At 43.8% G+C, this 23,043-nt stretch overlaps 2 protein-coding genes and 1 long non-coding RNA gene across 5 annotated transcripts in view; 2 read left to right on the forward strand and 1 right to left on the reverse strand.

The window, feature by feature from the left end:
- LOC105558024 (collagen alpha-1(IV) chain-like) overlaps nucleotides 1-1,358 on the forward strand; it is a 2,250-nt gene extending 892 nt beyond the window's left edge. Inside the window, exon 3 of the mRNA XM_012005510.1 lies at nucleotides 1-1,358. This exon is cut by the window's left edge and continues 1 nt beyond it. Within this exon, the coding sequence (XP_011860900.1) occupies nucleotides 1-488 (488 nt within the window). The 3' untranslated portion in view covers nucleotides 489-1,358.
- Nucleotides 1,359-2,855: 1,497 nt separating this feature from the next.
- Nucleotides 2,856-15,800, forward strand: LOC105558026 (ataxin-7-like protein 1). Of its 2 annotated transcripts, XM_012005512.1 has the most exons (6): nucleotides 2,856-3,128; nucleotides 3,975-4,031; nucleotides 4,160-4,264; nucleotides 4,936-5,756; nucleotides 7,000-7,050; nucleotides 7,144-15,800. In XM_012005512.1, the coding sequence occupies exons 1-6, from the start codon at nucleotides 3,044-3,046 to the stop codon at nucleotides 7,954-7,956; spliced, it is 1,932 nt and encodes a 643-aa protein (XP_011860902.1). In that variant the 5' UTR covers nucleotides 2,856-3,043; the 3' UTR covers nucleotides 7,957-15,800. The 2 variants fall into 2 exon arrangements, with proteins under 2 accessions (XP_011860902.1, XP_011860903.1); XM_012005513.1 differs by lacking the exons at nucleotides 2,856-3,128; nucleotides 7,000-7,050 and having other exon boundaries at nucleotides 3,851-4,031.
- LOC105558025 lies at nucleotides 6,603-7,228 on the reverse strand. 2 transcript variants are annotated; one of them, XR_001008642.1, is made up of 2 exons: nucleotides 7,112-7,228; nucleotides 6,603-7,048 (listed from the first exon to the last, which is right to left on the reverse strand). It is a non-coding gene; the product is annotated as an uncharacterized LOC105558025 (long non-coding RNA). The 2 variants fall into 2 exon arrangements; XR_001008643.1 differs by having other exon boundaries at nucleotides 6,603-7,064.
- Nucleotides 15,801-23,043: the final 7,243 nt, after the last annotated feature.

Genomic DNA, 23,043 nt, shown 5'->3' on the forward strand with positions numbered 1-23,043 from the left:
TCCCAGTAGGCCAAGGGGCTCAAGGGATTCCAGTGGGTCAGGGAACTCTAGAAATTCCAGTGCGCCAAGGGACACAAGGAATTCCAATATACCAAGGATTCCCGACTTACCAAGGGGCTCAAGGAATTCCAACTTACCAAGGGCCTCAGGGAATTCCGACTTACCAAGGGACTCCAGGAATTCCAACTTACCAAGGGACTCCGGGAACTCCGATACTCGGCACCAGTAACACGCTGCTGGGGAACCGAATCGACGGTGGAGACGGTAGCTTCACGCCAGTCATGAGCACGACCATAAACCCAGCTGATCTGCCAGTTGACGCTCACGGCGACGTTGACCTGGTGAACAGGATCAAGACCTGGCCGAGGGACAAGCAACCCTTCTGGTACATCAACTGGCAGGCGATCCAGGCCCATCGCGGCGACGCAAATAACACCGCTCAGCCAGCCCAGACGCAGCCGAATACGAGATCGTTCTTCGCGGGTTAAGACACAGGATGAATTCTAAATCGGACAACCGACAAGACTGTAAATTTAAGCATTTGCTTCTAGCAGCAAGACGAGGACGCGATCGTCGATATTTATGGCCGTTGACGACAGCGGTTATTCCTAGTCAAAATCGTCTCTTTGGAGAAATCGTGACTTCACCTCTCGAAGAGTCGTCAATCAGGATTATTATATCGATCCGGTTTCTCGCGGATAGAGGACTCGAATGCGACCGAAACAAATGTCACACGATTGTACGAATTCGCTTTTACAATAGAATTAGTCAATTTTTATACGAAAAGGCAGTAACGATGTTGTTATATGTATAACTCGAATTACAGAATAAACTTCTACAGAATAGACTTCTAATTGTAATAATCTGTATATATTTATAGAATAATCTGAAATTAGGAATATGCGCGCTCCAGAAGAATATTATTAGAACTGTGTGTGCTATCTGGGAAGAGATCGACTTGTAGAATGTTCAGTATCTTGTTTAAGCATATTCAAAATCAACATATACCATTTACGATATTACGTGTATTACACATTATAGTGTGTTACACAATAAACAATACGTAAGCTCGATAAATATTACAAAAATTACTCTGAAAGATCCTCGACGAATATTCTAAAAACGTTCTTCTTTATTATGAATATATGATTTCTAACTGTAATAATCTATATATATTTATATAGAATAATCTGAAATTAAGAATATTTGCACTCCAGAAGAATATTATTAGAACTATGTGTGCTATCTGGGAAGAGATCGACTTGTAGAATATTCAATATCTTGTTTAATACCATTTACGATATTACGTGTATTACACATTATAGTGTGTTACACAATAAACAATGTGTAAGCTCGATAAATATTACAAACATTACTCTGAAAGATCCTCGACGAATATTCTAAAAACATTCTTCTTTATTATGAATATATGATTTCTAACTGTAATAATCTATTATATATTTACAGAATATTCGATTGGGATATTCTGAAATTAAGAATATTTGCACTCCAGAAGAATATTATTAGAACTATGTGTGCTATCTGGGAAGAGATCGACTTGTAGAATATTCAGTATCTTGTTTAATACCATTTACGTTATTACACATTATAGTGTGTTACACAATAAACAATGTGTAAGCTCGATAAATATTAAAAAATTACTCTGAAAGACGTCCTCGACGAATATTCTAAAAACGTTCTTCTTTATTATGAATATTTCTAACTGTAATAATCTATTATACATTTACAGAATATTCGATTGGGATATTCTGAAATTGGGAATATTTGCACTCCAGAAGAATATTATTAGAACTATGTGTGCTATCTGAGAAGAGATCGACTTGTAGAATATTCAGTATCTTGTTTAATACCATTTACGATATTACGTGTATTACACATTATAGTGTGTTACACAATAAACAATGTGTAAGCTCGATAAATATTAAAAAATTACTCTGAAAGACGTCCTCGACGAATATTCTAAAAACGTTCTTCTTTCTTATGAATATATGATTTCTAACTGTAATAATCTATGTATATTTATAGAATAATCTGAAATTAAGAATATTTGCACTCCAGAAGAATATTATTAGAACTGTGTGTGCTATCTGGGAAGAGATCGACTTGCAGAATGTTCAGTATCTTGTTTGAACAAATTCCAAATGAACACATGTCATTTACGATATTACGATCAATCATTTTACGGAGAAGGGGGGCGAGTCGGGGGGGGGCGGGGGCGAGCGGTATCGCACGGTTTGCATTGAATAGAAATTTATCAATGAAGTCATGTGTACGTGAATGACACCGGAGTACCGCGCGGCGCGCGCGACACGATCCACCTGCCGCTCCGGACGGTCGGCACGCCAATGATCTACGCGCAGCGTCGTACGCGACTCCCGCCGCCGCGATTGGCTGGCCGGCTCTGCGCACGTTGGCCGTGCTCCGACGGCCCGTGACGTCAGGCCTACGTCGGCCAATGCCGAACCGCGGTGCCGCCAGTGCTCGGCGTGCGCGCGTGCGGTACGCCGCGGGTGCGTGTGTGTGTGTGTATGTGTGTGTGCGTGCGCGTGCGTGCGTGCTCGGTGGGTCTCGAGAAGCCACGCGGAAACGCGAGGAGACGACGGGAGCCAGGCATCTTGGTCGCGCGACGACGCGTCGCGAAACGGCGCCGGGCGCGATATGTTAGTCGAAACCGACGTCTCCGGGAGGTGCCTCGTCGCGCGTGCTACGCGTACTTAGTGGAATCGGCTGGCAGGGGGCGCGGGCGGGGCGGGGCGGGGGGGAGGGGCGGCACACACAAACTGTGGATCAGGGCGCCGAGGTGGAGAAGGAGGCAAATGCGTCTGGCCGCGGCGCGACGCACACACGCGACGGGGGCGAGGGAGAGAGCGAGGGAGAGTAGATATAGCGCGGAGTATACCGCCGCGCCGCACCTGACACACAAGTCCACCACGCGGCCCGGCCCCCCGAAAAACAATCTCGCCACGCTCCATACACGCGTGGACCGCGCCGTGTTTCACTCGGCACGCGAGCGCCATTGGCAATGTCGGGAAGTGACAGCCCAACATTCTTTCACGGCCAGCCCTGGTCCAGCTGGATCGAAAGAATCGGACGGGACAAGCCGCTGAGTAAGTGCGCCCAATCTGTGCCACCGCGACGCCGCGCCCGCACGCCCGGCGGCCCAGGCCCCGCGCGTCGGCGACGGGCGTCGGGGGCGCGCGTACCCTAACCTCAACCTCGACGCTCCTTTGTCCGGCTGACGGTAGCGCGACACATGCACGCGCGTGCGCGCGCGCGCGCGCTCGCTCGCTCGCTCGCGCGTGCGTTCGCGGGGGAGGGGGGGGGGGCGCGGCAATGTCGAAGGGGTTGTTGTGTACGATCTATCGGCGGCACGCCGGGTCTTCGCGGATGATTTTTCAGGAACCGACAATTATGTAATTCTCGAGCGAGCGAGCGTACGCTGTCGATCGTCGAGAACGGGACGATCGGCAGACACGGACCTCGACTCGCGGTGTCTCCGCGGCGGGACGTTGTTACCGAAAGAAACAGAGAGAGAGAGAGAGAGAGAGAGAGCGAGAATTCCGCGAATTCTTGTGAAACAGCTGTTACTGCATGTATACTTAGATGTAAATGAAAAAGGAATAAAGCTGACTTACCCATAAAGTTCTGTGTTCTTTATTTCGTATTTTATATTTAAACGGTTAATTACTTTCTTTTTTCCCGCGAGAAAATTTTTTGCGGAACAGTCCCTTGGTAAAAGACGCGCGCGACGGAGCTTTCGATGTAAATGATATACTTTGAACGTCTCGGATCCTTCGTGTACGCGCGACCCCAATTTTTATCAACAAACGCAACACGCGTGGACGCGATCGAAATGCTCGACGCGGTGTTTAAAAGTAAAAAAAAAATCCTTGCCCGCGACAAGTGTCTGTGGTCGACATTCGATGCTGTTATGAACGTGTTATGTGTTTCAGGCGATGAAGAAACAGAAGTCCAGCCGTCAAGCTCAGTCACACGTCTTTCCTCAGAAGGTAATACACGCGTGCAATCGCCAGTTGCCACGATACACTTGAATAATAGCGCGCGCAGTTGTGCAGACGATTTCCTCCCCTCTCAGACCCTTGCGATGGCATTAATTTGACGCAATGTTTTTTTTCAGATATTGATTTATATGGCTTTTGCCCCGAGAGGGATGATTTCTACGGAGTAGTTTGCGAAATATGCGATGCCATAGTGAAACCACAAGCTTTCGTTCAACACATGGGTATATATTCACACTTGATTGATCATTACGTTAGCGTAGCGACGTACTGTAATGGTAGGAAACGGCCGAGAATCTTAATTATCATTTAAACGCAATGCCAATGCTCGATTCTCGGCCTCCATTGGTTTAATCGACGAAAGGAGAGTCTGCTTATTGTCACCAGTAATGATTAAAGATTGAGACGGGAAACTTATAGCCAACCCGACTGGCCAGTTATTTAATTAGTTTATTACACAACGATACTGAGTCAGTCATCGTCGTCAAATAAGACAGAGTCTAGTTCTAAAATATACGTGTACTTGTGAGCACTGTGGTGGCTGGGCTCGAACTGGCCAGTTGGGTTGACTGTAAGTTTCCCGTCTCAATCGTTGGTTTAACTTCAACCACAAGTCGTGTCTCGAGGACTTGGAGCAACGTGCGACTCGCAGCGCACAATTTTCGCGTGTTCCCAAAGTGGACGACGCGTCAATTTGTGTATCTTTTTAATTTGGATATTAAGGTTCTTGAATTTCAATGAGAAAGTAATTTTGCCACGGTGTATATACACGACAATTCCATCTGCAGTTGTAAGATTCACTGAAATTGTAGAAAAATATTTGCGACCTATTGATAACTTATTATATCGCAGGGATTGCGTACATGTTGTAAAGACATCTTCTATTCTGCCACAGAGTGTCGCCATCCTTCCGGCATGGCAAATTTCCCGCCTCCCGCGACTCCAATTGCAAAACCGTCCGTAAAAACTCCCTTCTGTAAGGTCTCCAAGCTGAAAAGGAGCACCCAACCACCGGCTCCTTCGGTTACTTCTGCGATTCCCATTGTCGGCGGCGCAAAGCTGAACCACACGACCGTTAAGCGTACTGCGGATCAGACGAGCTTGTCCGCAGGTGGCTCGCTGCCGATCTCCTCGTCACCCCGATCGCCTCTCGAGTCGATCACGGTGCAAACTACCTCGCCTAACGTCGCCGGTCCCTCGAACATTGTCAGCGCGTCGACGAACAGCGCAGGCAGCCCGAACAAGAGCCCCGTTCCCAGCAGTAGCAGTGGCGGCAGCAACAGCAGCCAGCCTCGCCGGAAGAGGCTCAAGACGGACCGTTCGTTGCTCAAAGACCGCGAATACGACCCTGACCGGCACTGCGGCGTATGGAACGAGGAGACCGGCAAGCCCTGCACGAGGTCGCTCACATGCAAAGCGCACACTGTCTCGCTACGCCGAACGGTCGTCGGTCGCAGCAAGACCTTCGATAAGCTCCTCGCGGAACATCGCGCCGCGAAGGAGCAACCGAATAGCGGCGGTAGCCGGCAGGCGACAAAGGTAACGGTCTCAGGCACCGTCACCGTGTCCTCGGCCGCCGCCGCCGCCGCCGCCGCCGCCGTTGTATCCAACCTGAACAATCCTCTTGTCCCCAACACTTCAGTATCCATCGCCGACTCTGAAACGCCGAGCTCACCGCCCGTATTATCACTACCGGACACGTATCCACTGCCAAAGGTAAGCGACCGACTTCTTTCCTCTTGTATTCTCAATTTTGTATCTAAAATTTTCTCTCTCCCCCTCACACACACATGTACACACACTTTCTCTCCCTTCCTCCCCTGATCTCCTATGTTCTTACTGTCCTCGGTGTGAATCTTCTTCATTTGCCATGCTATTGTTACCATTACAATTAGGCTCTTTTGCGCGAGCAATCTATGCCAAGAAGATTGCTCGTGCAATGACGAAATGAAAGTTTCAGTTTGATTGTGTGTAGCTGAGATTAAGTTGTAACGAGTTCCTTTGTGTACCTATATGTATTATTATTGTTATTTTCGGTGCATTTGAGAAAAATTTGGGGGAATAAAGGATGTGGCTTTCTTACTCTCTGTCAAAATTTTGTGTTTACGTTTCGACAAGTTTGAAATATTATGCATGACGTTGTCTCTCTTTCTTATTGTTTTTTTTTACAGTGCTTTGAAAAGAACTTTCATTTCTGCATACTGTCTCATAGTGTTAGACATTTGAAAAGCTGGCTCGAAGAAGGTGCTGCAGAAATATCTCCTTCTGGAAATATTAAGTCGCTTCGCTTAATCGAGGCAAGCTCGAACGAGCTGTTTTCAGAATTGTAGAGATTCTAGCGGTTTCCAAGAAATTGGAAATTGGAATGTGTCCAGGGTCGAGTGTACCAGAAGGATTTCGCAATTTTCTACACACTTTTCGTGAAAATCAAATCCGAGATATTTCCTATCAATATGTTCACCGTATTCTTTACGTTGTATGATTTTGGTACTGTGTTTCTCATATTTAGTTGTGTCATTGTGGATCATTTTCAGTTAAAAACAAACTCCATTAAGAACAAAGTTCACCTGAATGCGTATATTTCGTGCCACAAATGTTTCGGTTGGAAAACTAACTTTTAATAGTTAATAAGGACCAAACTGCTTTAAAGACGTATAGATACAAAATGTCGAAATATTTAATGTCTTTAATTTATCGCATGCACAATACTTGGATTGTCTGATAAAAGAGATAAATGTCGTCGCCAATATTGGTAGATTTCTTTGTGAAAAATATGTGAAAAGTAATTTGCAATCGGAGTAGAAACGAAAAAGAAAACAAAAGAAATGTACAAGTATACGATTCCGCTGACGAACATGGATCGATCGTCCCATTCGAGATACAACCACAGGCTAGCGCGCGTAAAGACAGATGCAGAGAGTGTCGGGTTGATACTTGTTTTCTGTTTTTGTTATTGCAGGCTGTTGATTTGCTTTATCGGTGTCTGGCCCCGCATGGCTCCACTAAACCTGTAAGGCATGGTTTCTTTTAGGCACTTAAACGCCACCTCTTCACGCGGGTGCTATTCTTACTCTACACGTTGCCAACGCTTCTCTTTTTGTAGACCAAACTCGAGGAGGACTTTGTCAATTCGGAGGAGTTGCGGAATCTGGAGTCGACGCTGGTGGCCAATTCTACGGTCGCTGGCAGCAGCAGCAGCAACAGCAGCAGCGGCTCGTCGCAACAGCAGTCGAATTCGATGATGGCACCGATATCCGTCATGTTGCCGTCACTGTCCCCTTTACCGGGTGCCAAGAGCGAGGAGTCGCCAGGTGTGGCTACTTTGATACCAAGCACCACCACGACACCCACAATGCCAGTCATATCGGCACCACTGCCAGCCACTTGCGTGCAACCACCTACGGTGGTGGCCACGGTTCTCGAGGGCGAGACTCCGATGGAAATCGACGCGGAAACCATGTCCATGTACTCGCCCGTTTACACCACCAAAGATACCAAGTCCCAGCTAGTTATGCAGATACAATCGCGGCCAAATAGCCATTCGTCGCAGTCACCTATCTCGGTCAGGAGCTACCAGCAGATGCAGGCTTCCATGCCGAGTCTGAACCTGTTCGAGCCGATGGAGCAGCTGGAGCAGCAGCATGCCAGTCAGATCAACGGCAAGAGGCTGAACCACGCGAGCTCGGCGTTGCGGCAGCAGAAGAGGCACAAGTTGCAGCATGAGCAACTCTCGTGTCAATCGTCGCAGGACTTCCCGACGTCCGCGTCGATCCAGGTCGAGGCTACGACCACGTCGTCGCCGTATCCTCACTTCGGCGACATCTCCTGGTCGAATTGTCATCCGGAGCCGCTGGCGGTCAGCCGCTGGCTCCGCATCTCGTCCAGCCGCAAACAGTACAACTTCAATATTCACTGACACAAGACCCCACCCACTCCGGGCTGAGGACCGTGTGCCGCGGGCGTCGTTTGTCTACCTCCTTATCTTCACGAGACCCCCTTTTTCTTCACCGTCGCCCACGTCATCATCCTAGTCATCGCCGTCACAGTCGATGTTGCGTCTACAGCCCGTCGAGGGGGGAAGACTTTTGTTTCCGCCGTCATCACGATGTGATTACTTTTGCGCAACGAGATCAATCGCGACGTATCGCAGATCGAGACCTGGTCGAGCCTTCGATACGCGATGTGATCTCTCGCTGATATCGCGCGGCACCAAGCTCTCGGATCACGTGTACGCCGATCGTCGTCGAGCATCGAGGAAAGGGTTCTCGATCGATGGCCCACGATGGTCGCGTATCTGAACGTGTACCTGAACTCGTGCGACTCCGCAGGAAGAAACGGATTGAACGTCCCATTTCCGTTTGTTCGCTGAATTTATTACGTAAAGTAGACACAGAGAGATCCAGATAAACGGACACGAGAACGATCGGGAGCGCGTCTTGATGACAGTGAATGAATGAATGTATAACAACGTTGGCGACACCATGAAATTTCTGCACGGAAACGTCACGGTGTACCATTGAGTGACTTATTACACAGCTCGCGACGCCGCAGAACATTCCTTCAGTCCTGTTTTCTTAACAGCAACGTGTATCACGACTCTCTCGCAGTGATTACGGAGACGAATTCTTTGTTAGATGATTTCGAAGTGCTTGTCAAGGTAAGAGCGTTTTGTATCAGGAATATTTCGGTTGCAACTCGAACGGCCCGTTGCGCGATTTAATTGTAAAATCTTTCGCTAGATCTTTCTACTAAAAGCATAACGATGTATGCTCAATACGTCCGAATTTGTTTGTGATTATAATTATAGTCGAAACTGAAACTTGTTAAAATCATATAGCGAATTTTAATCTGAAAAACTTATTACGCCGAACTTTTTAAGGATTCCAGATGTTTTTGTTTTTTTTTTTTGCTTTTACACGAAAAATATCATGATTTACGAAATATTCTTTAGGACCTTTACATTAAAACATTTAATTTGCACGTATTGTGCTCCCCTACAAATTATTGCCAAGTTCTAGAAGCTTTAATTGAATGAAAAAAAAAACAACAAAATATGAGCGGAAAAGTTACAAGTATGCGTTTTCACAGTATATACAATATCATGCATTTTTTTATTGAATTGTGCATAAATTTTGTAAATAGACCGCAGATTATTAAATCTGTCCCGTATTGTACATAGGAAGGCGTTTAGTGTCCTTTAAACACATAGTCTTTGCGTAGAAGGGAAAACTTGGACTTATTTCTCCATGATATGAGCAGATTGTACACGCAGATGCGCAATCTCGATTGTACATTATTGTATATACATATATATATTTTTTATCGATCACGATCTCTTGTCCCATTTGCATAAACGTATACTCCGAGAATACGAGGCGCCATTATTTAATACGCTATATCCGCTTCTTTCTTTCTTTCTTTCTACCGTTTTTGCCATAAGGATACAATGGAAATTGTGTAGCTCCGAGTGATTTATATCTCAACTTGATTTTTCATTCTACATCACATGGAATTTCGCGGCGAAACAAGACCAGTTTGCAAAATGTACATATAACAGGGACAAATCGAATATAATCTCTTTCGAGTGACTTGCGTTTCGATATACAAATTGAAGCGGCCAGTGGATGAAACTGTAAAATTCGGCCTTCTCTATGTCGCTCCTGGATTGGCATGCACGATAAACGTTCGGAAACGATCATTTTACCTTGAAGCGAGAGAGCACTCTCGTAAAGACATAATAATTTGCTTCATCTATTCGCCCTTTCAATAACACAGCGAATTTCTATTCGTCTCCGCTTACCAGTAAAAGTCCACGTAAATCTACGCGAACGACTGTGTGGCACGATCGATTATTGCACTGATTAAAGCGCTGATAAAGTGCTAGGTCCTTATTCTTCCTTGTCCTTGTAGGATATCAAATGAACAAAATTTTTTATATATACACACACATATATATATATATGTACGACAAAATACTATAGTGTAGCTGTATATTACTGTTTAATTATTATATAATTATTGGATTATGACGCGCATTCAACGTATGACAAACGAATTAATATATATATATATATTATATAGATAACGGTTTCTCGAGAAAATTTCTTTTCTACGACTCAGGCCTGCGCTTTATTTTTAGCGCTTCGTTTATAGAACGATTGATCGATCGCTCCGAATAAATCGTAGGCGTACCACGTAGGTTTGCAAGCGGACCCAAACAGACAGATTAGTGAGCCACACGATCCCGCCTGTATTCACCCAAGACGATTATTTATTTTTGTACGTACTCGTTGATTTGCATCTCTGCGCACTGCAACTTTCCGGACGGGTGAAGAGCGCGCGGGTAACTAGCGATGCGGCAAGACGCATATACGCGGATTTCTTATCATAGATTGTGATATTTAACTATTAATGATTAGTAGGATAATTGTAGATTGTGTCTCTATGTGTTCGGCGGCGAGGACGTAGCGTTCGAATTCTTTTTCCCGGTGGCGGGCGCCCTTCGTGCCGCCTCCCGTCGATTTTGCCTTCGGAAGAAAAGGAAAATATTACCGCGGAGGCAATCTGCGTTGCTCCGCTTAGTTGTTGCTCGCGTTAATAAAATGAATTTCTTTGTTGGCGAACGTAGTGAAAGAGAAAATTGAAAGATAATAAAAATTAGGCCAATTTATGATAATTATTTGGAGGAACGGCAAGAGGAATATGAAAGAGTATGCGTGTGAGTGTGTGCGTGTGCGTGTTACGCTATGTCGAATGTAAACAGGCGCTGAATATCGTTACCGCGCAGTATAAAGCGATGCTTCGCATCATCGTCACTGATCCTCTCGGCTACCTGAAATCGTGATAACTTGTACATAAATCGTGTAAGCAGATAATTACCTACGGATATCAATTAGCCGCATAGCTGCATAAGGACGTATTACATATGGTGTATACGCATCTGCGTGAATATTGCAAAGGGGGGAGGGGAGGAGTCCGCTGGAATTCGCGAGCGTTGAAACTCTAATTGCTTCACGGGTGTCGCACCTTACGTAACTTGGCCGCGTATAATGCTGCATTTAATATTAGATTTGTGTTGTCCTTCCTGATCTTCAGCGTCGTTTACTTGACGCGAGAATCGTGCGCAACGATGAAAATTGCGCAGGCGACGTTTAGCGCCGAATGCGATTCCTTAATTCTGAGCTTAATCGGTCGATGTCGAGGCGAGACGAGGAACAGGCAGCTACGGTTAGCCCAGCTAGTAATATGCGAAGTAACACGAGTCAACGAAATGTCGCGAAACGCTACTACGTCCATACGCGAAACGATACGGTTCCCTGTTTTCTTTCCGAAAGCCACCTGTATGTACCACAGTTAGTGTTCACTGCGCGGCGCGTAACGATCGTATCAACGGATTGCGAGCGGTATCGAGAAACGATGCGACTCCGATAGGCCAGCGATCGTCAAAGAACTTGCTCCTTGGCTAACGGTGGGCTCAATGGCTGGAGGAGCCACGGACTTTCCGCGTTATTGCTCCCAAGCTCCCGTAGAGCAATAATGTACCCGTTTACAATCAATTTAGCAGCAATAATTGTTTCGTTAACTGTAAGACGTGTCACGTTTAGAAAGCATATTCGTTTCCGAAATACGCCTTTGTAATCCTACGCTTTTGTAATCATCGGTAAACCGTAGAAGATGTCGATCGGTACTCTCTGAGCTAACGACGTAAGGAAGAAGGATTGAAAGGGATTCATAGAAAATGTTCAATTTAATATCGGGGATTATTTTGGAACAATTGAAAAAAAAAGTATTGAATCTATTTTTTTTCTTTTACATACAAGTATTTTCTACGTACGCGTGTTACGGGCATTAGAGACGAATGGAAGAAAATTCTAATCTAATCCCGAACCCGAGGTGGACTTCTATGAATTTCTTTTAACTTGCTTATTTTTTATAGAGACGAAACGCATTCGGGTGACCGTAACCGCTTCGTTGTATACCTAAGAAAGCTTCGTTCAGTCCTGAAAGTCGGGACGGGAACGGACGAGAGAGAGAGAAAGAGACGAGGAATCGACAATTTGTAATTTTCTTCGGCTCGACTCCCCCCTTGCTTCGTTAGCGCGCGCGCGCGCGCGGCACGAAACGACTAGTATTTTAATTAATTCTAACGAATCCGCGTGAAACTGTGGTGCGGTGGATTAATACGCAGTAGATTGATAAATTGAAGACTGAATCGATGAGAAGGACTCATCCGACGAATTAGATTGCCGGTAGCTTTTAGGGAAGTTTTTTTTTAAATGGATCCTTTCCTCAAATAGCGCGTACAACGTTCACTTAATTTCCGACGTGCCGGTATTATGTGTTGCTCTGTCATGTTTGTGGAAACGTGCACGTTACCGCTTAGAACGGCGGGCAGTCGGTCTATTTTTCGTTGGCACTGTAATTTCACGTGGAGGAATTAAAAAAAAAAAAGAAGGGACACTCTGACTTCAGATTTATCACAAAGCAAGATATTTTGTGGCATTTAATTTAAATATATGTTTTATATTTATTTGTAAATCGTTTTTTTATTTGTCCATTTACCTCACACCCATTCGTCGATTGATTGTCGTTGTTCTTTTTTTCTTTCCTATTCGTACGCATGCGCTAGTAAATAGAGAAACTTTTCGTAAGAATTAGAGAGAGTACGTCGCGAAGAAGATTCGTACAAAGTCTGCATACACTGTGCATACTGTCGCTTGATATCACATATCATTGTAAATATTACGACGATATTCCGATTGTGTCGTAGCATCCGTGTGTTGTAACACTTATTCGATAATTAACGCGGCATGTATAATTAACGGATATTTGAAATTGTATCATGCGATTTCGTAATTTCACCATTATTGATGTGTAAATTTTATTAACATCGCCCGCCCGCGAGTTAAAAGTATCGGTGGAATTCGTGCGATGTCGAAACGCTTTTATTACATGTCGTTGAAAGAAGCTTTATTAAAATTCTAATCCCATAAATATACGAGTCGTGTAAACAAATTGCTTTATGAGTGCCGTGTCTCGGTGGCAACATTTTATTTTTCAGTGTTACGAGTTGCAGCACCTCGTTTTCTTTCAAATCTGATCTCTCGGATTTAATGCAACCTTTTTACATCAAGTATGGTTGAAATTAATGACTGTAAAATTTCGAATAAAATTGTCGTTTAGTAAATAATTGGCTGAAAAGTTTTTCGAGGCCGAAAATGCCTGCCGCTGGCATACATTATTTTCGGGATACCCTAGGTCGTTGCCTCCGACCGAACCGTGCATACTTTTATTGCTCCATTTACTCATCGTAGTCGAAGTTACGCAAATGGACGGAAGGCCTGTAGACTGACCAAGAAAACGTAATATCCTGAAGCATCTTAAAGGTCGTGTGTCAACCAGCAAGAGTGCGTTTTGCGGGACGAAATATTACGTTCTAATATTAATTAGCTTACGGAAATGCTCTGAAAGTTTGCACGATACCATTGTTGGCGGATTACGTGGCCGAGACGAAAAGATTACCGAGAAAGTAAAGCAAACAGACGCCATTAGCGCGTCCATACACTTTTGCAGAGGACGAATTATTCCGAAACCAGTTGTACTCTTCTCCTTTTGGGAAGAGAATATAAAAGAGCAAAAATAGCGACGGTCGTTCTTGAAAGTCAAACGACACTCGCTCCTACACAGGGAGAGAAATAGTTTTACTGGACTACCCGAGAAACTGTCTTGCAAAAACTCACGACACGAAAAGAATTCTTCTCTACTTTTAGGCTCGCCCGCAACTGCTTGCCTAATTTAGTAAATATAATTCCCTTAAATGAATAAAAAATAAAATAAGCAGTAAGATTCTTGCTGTAAACGTATTCAACAAGTATACTGCTCGCCGTTTGACCCGAAGGCCACAGTCTCTCAAATCTGCGGCCATTGTGTCGACACGATAGGAATGTTTGCAAAATCGATTTATCACCCGAACGGCTATTTGCTAGTTACTCGCGCATAATAAGCGGAGCGATCCTCAGTCGTATACGATTTCTGTACATACTTAGGCGATATTCCCGAGATGCTGAGCGACTATGCGAAATATCAATTTGGATATTGCATAATTCGTAGCGAGAGAAAGTGTTCGATGTATCCATTTCAACTCTTACTTTTTTTATACGTATACGTTTTTGCCCCGCCGTCGTCGTCGTCGTAGCTTCTCGCATAGATCTTCGATTTTTATATAGATATCGACGTCTCGATTATTAAACAACGTAGAGCGGCAGTCGTGTCATTGTAAGAAAAAAAGATATACGGACGATATAATAGGGTAGCGCGCGATTTGACTCGCCAGCGCTCGTGATCACGTTCTTCTCAGGTATTTAACATGTTTGTAAATCATGTAACTCCTTCCCGTAATCATTAACACTGTCAACGCTAGTCGGACCCCCATTGAAAAGGCTTGTACAATAAACATCTTTCCGTGTCCCCTCGACCATCATCGACGATCAATTTCTCTCACGAGCAGTCAAGAAGTCCGTGCCACTTGTTAACGAGTATACTTCAGTATTTATTGTATTACACTTTTATATAAATTTTCTAGGCGACCGTTTTGTATTACTTCACGAGGCTCAGCAAGCAATATATTTTTTTCACACACACGCACACACACACACACACACACACATACACACGATTCTCTCGATTTACGCGCGCAGAATTTTTTCTAGACTCCCATTTTCTTCGACACAAATTACATTAATTTGTTATATTATATATAATTAATTATATTAATTAAGATGGTCGCGTTCCGAAAAATACGATCCATCTCGAAGAATGAGACTTTTGTTCGGTGACAATTATTTATCCGCGTAAGTCGCGAGATGTGAGTGCAGGGTTCGATTTTTGTAGATTAGAACAGCGTGAATAGGTTTCTCGTGTTCATCGCTAAAGTGTTGTGCGCGTAGAAGAAACAAAAAAATTAGGTATACGGATGTGGGGGGAAAAAGAGAGGAAGTGTGCTTTTAAAACATTATGTATTCCTAAGGATGGGAATTTTCCTATTTGCGTATTACGTAAGAAGATTCACGTGTCCCGTAACACTAATACGCGCGGTCTCGTTCACTATTCAAAAGTCTTAATGTAAAATTGTAATGTTTAAGAGACGGGGAGGATACTCAGGCGTTAGGGAGACCGTTCCTGATATCCGATTTCGAAGTAATCTTATATTGCCAACATAGTCGACCGTAATGTAAGCTAGAAAACGAGTGAGCAGGTGATTTTTGTCGCTGACGCAACTCCGACTAATCTTGTATAAAACGTCACTGCAACGTATCCCTAGGCTTCTTTCGTCGAGAATGTTCGCGGGTGTTAATAACGTGCGTTCTTTTTTTGTCTAGAGGTGTACGATCGCACTCTCGGTTTACTCGAGACAATTCGAGCAGTATTACGGCGATTTATTGTACGAGCGATTTTCACGCGGCTCGCCGTTTGATTACAAGAAGAAACTACGTGTGTAACGAACTATAGGTATATTCTCTACATAATGTACGACAAATAACCATTTAATTCTTGACTACTTTATTATTGCAACAAATGAGAGACGGGGGGGGGGGGGGAGAGAGAGACTACGATCGTGAAAGTGAAGAATCCAAGTATCGCGACGGTGCGCATTGAAAGAGAGAAAACAAGCCTCCTTTACGGCCACCAGGAACAGTATTGTTACGCAGTTGATCGTTACATGTGCATAAAAGCTTTGGAAATAAAATGATCTGAATCCTATCCCGTCTATTATCGAATCCTCCTACCGCGTGGTAATTTGCTGCGTTCCATTTTAATTTCTTTTTTACAGCGAATATAATGATGTTGAAGTTTAGTGAACAACGAAAGTATTAATAACCTTGCTGGAAATAATTCTATAAAATTCTACAAAAAAAATTAAATATAGCTGCCAGAATCTACGAAATTCTACGCAAATTTAAAAAGTGTTATGAAATTCAACACGAAAATGCTAGTATTGGAACACTTTTGTAATATTCTATAAGCAAGCGAATGTTTTAATTCTTTAAGATTTTGTTTCGCAAATTTTTAAAACCAGTAAAGTTTGGTACTAATTTTTACAAAATTCTACATTTTCATGAAATACTATTTCTTGATTTGAGAACATTGTAATTTGTGGTTCTGTTTTGTAGATATTTTTACAAAAAAATTAATATTTCAACGAAGATACAAAAATTTCTGCAAATCTCTATTTCAAGTCAATTTTTTGTAGTTATAGAAACTTTTCCGCTAAGGTTCCCTGCCGGAAATAATTCTACAAAATTCTACAAAAGATATACTGTCAGAATCTAAGAAATTCTACGTAAATTAAAAGTGTTATAAAAATCAACATGAAATTGCTAGAATTGGAACACTTGTTAATTTTTGTAATATTCTACAAGCAGATGTTTTAGTTCTTTAAGATTTTGTTGTTTCGCAAATTTTTAAAACCAGTAAAGTTTGGTACTAATTTTTACAAAATTGTACATTTTCATGAAATACTATTTCTTGATTTGAGAACATTGTAACATTTGTGGTACTGTTTTGTAGATATTTTTACAAAAAATTAATATTTCAACGAAGATACAAAAATTTCTGCAAATCTCTATTTCAAGTCACTTTTTTGTAGTTGTTTATAGAAATTTTTTCCGCTAGGGAACATTGTGAATTTATTTATAAGAATGATACGTCTTGTTTTCAATGTTTCGGAAATGCGAAGCTGGATGTCTATTTAAGGAATAGCTCCAAAGCAATTGTGCAAAAGTGAAAGTATTGGCCGAAAAGGAAAGACCGACCGAAAAAAAGAATGACGATGCAGCGCTCTTCGTAAAACTCGTAAGGAGTGATACGTTCGTCGTGAAAGGACACGGCGGTCATGCACAGATCTTCGGGGACGGAGAACTGGTCCACCCACTGGGAATTCCACATTTTTTTTCATTCAATGATTGTGAATTGAGGCATGTACATATCGAAGCCGAAAGCGCGAGCTGCATTAAAACCGCGATCCGACTATCCGTCGTCAACGAACACGAATATTCTGCTATGAAGATAATAATATGAATTTATGCACAATTTCTGTTTGACTTGTAAAGAATTTTGCGAGCGTTTTCGCGTGAGATTAAGGAAACGATAGTTACGTATATATAATTTGCTTGATGTCATCGTACGCGGATATGATGTCTGAATGTTTAGCGCGGGTACTTGACCCGCGCTCTTTAAATACGGAACAGCGATTCGACGGACGAAGATAGTATCACCGCGAGGTACGAGAGCAAGATCTATTTGTATGGCTGCGTGGAGTGCTCCAGCTGGACCTAATCGACTCGCCGCATGCAAATGAGAAGAAGAAAAAAAATGTATTTTGCGCGTAGAAAATTTCATTATCCAAAGGACTTGCTCGATTCAACGAAAATGATAAAATGGAATCGACGTCGTATTTTTATTGTTATATTAAAATCTTGTCATATTATTGCCAGTTTGTCGATTGATTTCGGAGTGTCTTGCGATTAATTATATAAAAATAATTACTTAGCTCGAGGCAGTAATTTGACTCGAACGCGTTACAGGTAAGACGTGGGTAAAGATAGCGTCAAGTAGTAACTCGAGATATAAGGACGAAATCCGTTTATTGCTTATGCAAGTGCACCAGCTGGAGCTGATCGAGTCGCTGAATTCGCGCTCTTGCACGATCAGGTCATTGCCACCGCTGTGCAGTCGCTTTATTAAACTTTGTTGACTTTGGCACTTGGCGACAAATCATCATTAGGCTACTTCCCATTGATTAGTTCTATGTCATCACAAATATTCCAGGCTAACGTTTAGTTGAGCAACTTGCACGTAATACCGGGTTATCGAAAAGTATCGATGTCAGTTGCAAAATGTACGCGGTATTGATAGTGGCCGATGCTTAATTCATTCGTAACGAGAAAGTGATCTTCCAAGTCACCAGTGGTAGTCAAAAAACTTCAATGCTTGCTTGACCAGGTCTGGCAAATTTTTATCTTTAAACTCGCGACGTTTCGACCGTGGTTCGTGGTCCTTTACAAAGTGATAATCGCATCAAAAGTTCAGTGCGGCGAATTGAAGGAACAGATCTTGATTTCGCGAAAAAGAAAAAATACAATCACCACTCGATGGTCGAAACGTCGTGAGTTTAAACATAAAAATTTGCCAGACGCGGTCAAGTAATCATTGAAGTTTCGAAATCCGTTCTCGTTGTGCGAAGAGAAGTATTTTCCTGACGAAATAAGATTGTGAATATTTAATAAAAGAAAATTACGACGAGTTTCGTCGCAATTTCGCACGCGGACATTTCAGCGACCTTTACAGAAAAGATTTTTATTCTAAAACGCAGCCTTTCGAAGCTATCGGCTTTCTACCTGGGACAAAGGTAAGAACCTTCTCGGACTTGGTCGGGTCACGTCGGTGCCAGGTAGTGGGGTGTAAAGTTCTGAAGGGCCCTATTCAGGGCCGAAGATTTGCCAGAATAATTTGTCGGGATTACCTCGATTCTTTCGCAGTTCCGTAAAGTCGAGGGAACAAATCAACTAGCAGCAGTCAGACTAGAGGAACGTCCATGTTAATTTAATTTTACATCTAACAAAGATACGGACGCAAATTAAAAGATTGAAAAGGACTATCCGCTCTCTGTTCTCAAACGACGAGGCTGTCGAGCCGAACGAGATAATAGAAACCAAACGTTTCTATCATTTCGCCACAAAGGAAGCAAATCGACTGAACGCAAGTGCAAAAATGCTAAGAATCCTTATTTTCGTCGACGAGTGTCATTGCAAAATCAAACGAACGTATACGGAATACGAAGGCGACGCGGAGAGCAAAATATATATCAAAATCCGCGAATGCGTCCCTGACCCTACCGATCCCTACGGCGAGTAGTGGGTCCAAGAGTTTCCACCCCGTCTCGTCCCTTTTCCTCGGATACCCGCGCGGGGAGAAGGAAGAGGAGGGGGGGGAGAGGCAACCTGTCGAGAGCCTCAGCATCCTCATCCGCCTCTTCTTTCTCTCTTCGATCCTCTTGGCGCGTACAGCCGCCCGTTTACCCGCGTCTCTTTTTCCGCGTCTCTCGCCGCGAACGGTGTGTGCACCGATGGAAGGGGCCAGAGGCCGAAGGAGAAGGAGAAGAACCAGTCGTGAACCAGAACCGTCGGTCCACAGAATCTCCCAGTCACCTCTCCGAGACTGTGCGGGGACCAGTGTGTGTGGAAATTGTCGCGCGCGATCTCGCCGGTGACCGTGCAGGGATCCGATCGATCGGCCGCAACTTCGCCGCCGTCCCCATCATCGGTGTTGTTAAGCGTATACGATCGCGGCGATGATGCGGATGGTGGCGAGCGTGGACGGCGAGGATTGACAGGTTGGTGGGGTCATTTGCGTGTTTGCGCGAACGGATATAGGCCCGTTTGTGGACGATTTACCTGAGGAGACTCGGACCGAGACAAAAAAAATCACCATTGTGGGAAACGAGGGTTTCGCGGTCGTAAAGGGATGCTGCGTATACTTGACCGAGGATTTTTTATCCTTCTAGCTTACTCCAGATATCGGTTTCCAATAAAAATTGAATGGTTTGCAACGAGCGATTAAGTTTTTTTTTTAACAGAAATAATGAACGGATCATTTCTTATTATTCCTTTATCTTTGATCATATTGTCGTAGGGTTTTATCTGCGGAATTAACGTGAATACGGTTTGGCGGGCGATTATGATTTTCAAAAAGTTTCCTCGTGCCGCAGTTGAAGGGCGAATTATTGAATTTAGTTCGAATCGATGACTTTTTACACCGTCGTGTTGATATTATAATTAATAAAGCGCGAAATCTGTACAAGGAAAAATTAGCATCTCAGTTAAAAGGCACTCGAGTTAAAGGGATTATAAACGCTAAAGGTTTATTATATTGGGGAGGCTCGGAGCGGCCTGTGAGATTAGAATCTTAAATTAGATCTGGAACCAATCGCGAGCGCACGCGATCCCTGCAGCGAGTTAACTACCTGGTAACACAGTTGTAAATTAAATTTACTCGCTGCGGTATGTTAATAAGCGTTCGAAATAGAATTGCGGCAATTTTGCCGCTTTATTTATTTCACAACAGTCGCGGATCTTATTAATTTCACTGATTAAACTGAATAATTATTTCGTGCACGCTGCGCGCTTTGTTGCACGTCGATTAATCGCTGGAACGTCGACCAAAGAGTCAATAACCCGCGTTATAGACGTCGATTATGTTATTGTTTTACGATAGGAAAATGTTTCCTCGTTAGAAATGGCGCGCTAACGTCGCAGTGACACGACACACTTACATCACCGACATTCGTATCAATAATACAGATTCCTCGAGACGTATTCTATTTATTCCTCTTTTAGAACACAAAATTAAATGCTCCTTCGTTAGGCAACTTCAGTTTCTTGACCATATCTGGCGCTTTAACAGTACAGAGAATTTATGGCGAAAAGTATTACCTCAGCCAGGGTCAGTTTGAACCCGGACTTCCCTGCGCTCTAGGCGGGCGTCTCGTGCCTGTATGCCTCAGTGGTCGAATTGGTGCTGCGACAAGTTCCTGAGAGTTGCTCTACTTGAGCCCACAGCGATAGATATTATTGTACTAGCGTTAAGCTTGTTTGTTGGTTTCATTGTGACTTTCCACAATTGTGCTAATGGCAAAACGAACAACTTTCATATAAAACAACGTCAAATTTGACCGCATGTGGCAATTTTAATGTTCAAGATCCCCTGAAAAGGACCAAAACCCATAGTCGAAACGTAGCGACGCTTAAACGTAAAAATTGCCAGACACGGCCCACAAAATTTGACGTTGTTAATTATTGCTGGCGACCCTGAAGAATTTTCCTAGACGCCCTAGAGGCCTAGAGTGTAGGAAAGTCCGGGTTCAAACCCTGACCAAGGTAGTGCTTTGCGCGATAAATTTTCTGCGTTATCAAAAATGCCAGGTACGGTCAAGAAAACACCGAGGTTGTTAATTACTGCTGGGGCGGCGTCGAGGTACATCCTTACTGGTTGTTCACGGTTTGCTCCGGTTTGCCATTTATGAACATTAAGGGTGAAAGAAAGACTGAATAAATACTCTTTCGCAGTAACGGTCGTTATCTGACGATCGCTTCGGTTTAGCCCGAAGGTAGCGATATCGGTGCGATCGGTCTTGCACAATGTATATAATACGATTATCGTATTTCGATCTCAGGCAGGGTCACCCACGACTGTTTTCAATTTGCATATTGTACGGCGCGTTGCGGAACGTCTATTTATGAACGATTGCACCGTTATTTGTGTTCTAGGTACGCTCGCTCGCAACTTATCGTTTCGTATGCGTATCGGGCGTGTTATCGGACACCCTTTACGATAGGCCCGCGTATCGCGTGTCGGCTTCAGTACGAATGTTATTTTTCAATGTAAACTTCTCGATAAGGTGGCGTTTCTTGCGCACGCGGACGCTCTATTATCAGTTCGATGCGAAATCGGCGCGCCGATATTCTTGTCACAGAAGACGAATGTGTTTTCGGGCGAGCGCACAGAGACACGTTAAGAGAGACATCGTGTCGAACACCGTCTGGTTATACCACGCTAATCTCTCCCGCATACAAATCTACGACGCACGAGTGCGTGCGCCGTCTCGTTTGAGAGAGCGCGCGCGCGCGTGTGTGCTAAACATCGAGTCGCGATTATTACGATTGACAGCAATGTGATCAAGTCGGGCGTAATGTAGGAAACGTTATTACCGATTAAAGCAGCGGCGCGCACGTGATTGGCATTTATCGAGTGCTTTCGCCTTTTGATAAACGGCCCGTGAGAACGAGGGCTTGAAATGTCAAAAAGTCAACGCGGTTGACTCTCGATTTTTATTCAGCTCAAATCAATGCGGCAATCAAAAGTATTCGTCACTTTTATTTAACTGCGAGCAGTGTCAAATATAAGAGAGGCTTCGTACTAATTTTCATATCCGAGGGTATAATTGTTGACGGTAAAATGTAAACTTGACAATTCGGACAATTGAACGAACGAAGCAAAATTAACGGCGTGTAGCAGAAGATTTGCCTGCTTGGCGCAGGGAAAAAATGTGGCATTGACATAAAAAATAGCGGTGAGATCATCGATTGTAACAAACACTAGCGACTTTTCCGACGTACCCCAATTTAAGATCGTAATTATTGAAGATAAAGTGTAAACAAACTTGACAATTTCAGACAATTGAACGAACGAAGCAAAATTAATGATGCACAGCGGAAGATTTGCCTGCTTGGCGCAGGGAAAAAGTTTAGCATTGAAATAACATAAAAAAAAAAGTGAGATCATCGATTGTAACAAACACTAGCGACTTTCCAGATGTACCGCAGGTAGAAATAGTAAGTGGACACGGGATATCTCGTGGTGTTTCACGCCCGTTTGCGTTCACATCTTTTTCAAGAACGAAGGCGCGCAGCCTCCGGCGCGCGTGTAACTTTTTCCGCCACGCGTAATTAATGCCCTCGCGCAGGCTGAATTACACAGGCCGGCGTAATTGCCCGGGGATTAGTTCGCCATTAAAGCGAAGACAGCGTAAACGGCGTTTCCGCGTAAAACGAATGGGAGCGCGATTTAACCGCGCTTTACGGCGCGATACACCTACTCGCGCGCCGTGATAACGCGCGCTTGTGCCCCAAAGCGATAGCGAGGTTCTCGAGGAGATAGTTTTCCGCCCGCCATCGCCATTTACATTTCGATTAACACTCGGCGCAGCAGACGCGAATGGTATTGCACTCGGCGAGGCTTGCGCAATTGTCCGAGAGTCTACATCTACGTCCGAGAATCTTTGGTGTGGCCCTAAAATTGAACAAAAGACACTGAATGGTAACATTTAATATCTAGCACAATTATTGATATCAAAGTAACAAGAAGAAGGTACTAATCCTTCAAATGCAATATTTACTTGCGGCTGCGGCGTTGATTATCAACAATTTTCAACCCTTCTCTTCGACAC

Source organism: Vollenhovia emeryi, unplaced genomic scaffold (genome assembly GCF_000949405.1).
Source record: "Vollenhovia emeryi isolate VEMERY1.0 unplaced genomic scaffold, V.emery_V1.0 DF939390.1, whole genome shotgun sequence".
NCBI classification, from domain to species: Eukaryota; Metazoa; Arthropoda; class Insecta; order Hymenoptera; family Formicidae; genus Vollenhovia; species Vollenhovia emeryi.

Bases quoted from the DNA above. Each gene is read 5' to 3' on its own strand.
- LOC105558026 (XM_012005512.1), top strand. From the start codon at position 3,044: ATGTCGGGAAGTGACAGCCCAACATTCTTTCACGGCCAGCCCTGGTCC. The intron at 5,757-6,999 runs GTAAGCGACCGA...TTGTTATTGCAG, and splicing joins ACACGTATCCACTGCCAAAG to GCTGTTGATTTGCTTTATCG. The intron at 7,051-7,143 runs GTAAGGCATGGT...CTCTTTTTGTAG, and splicing joins CGCATGGCTCCACTAAACCT to ACCAAACTCGAGGAGGACTT.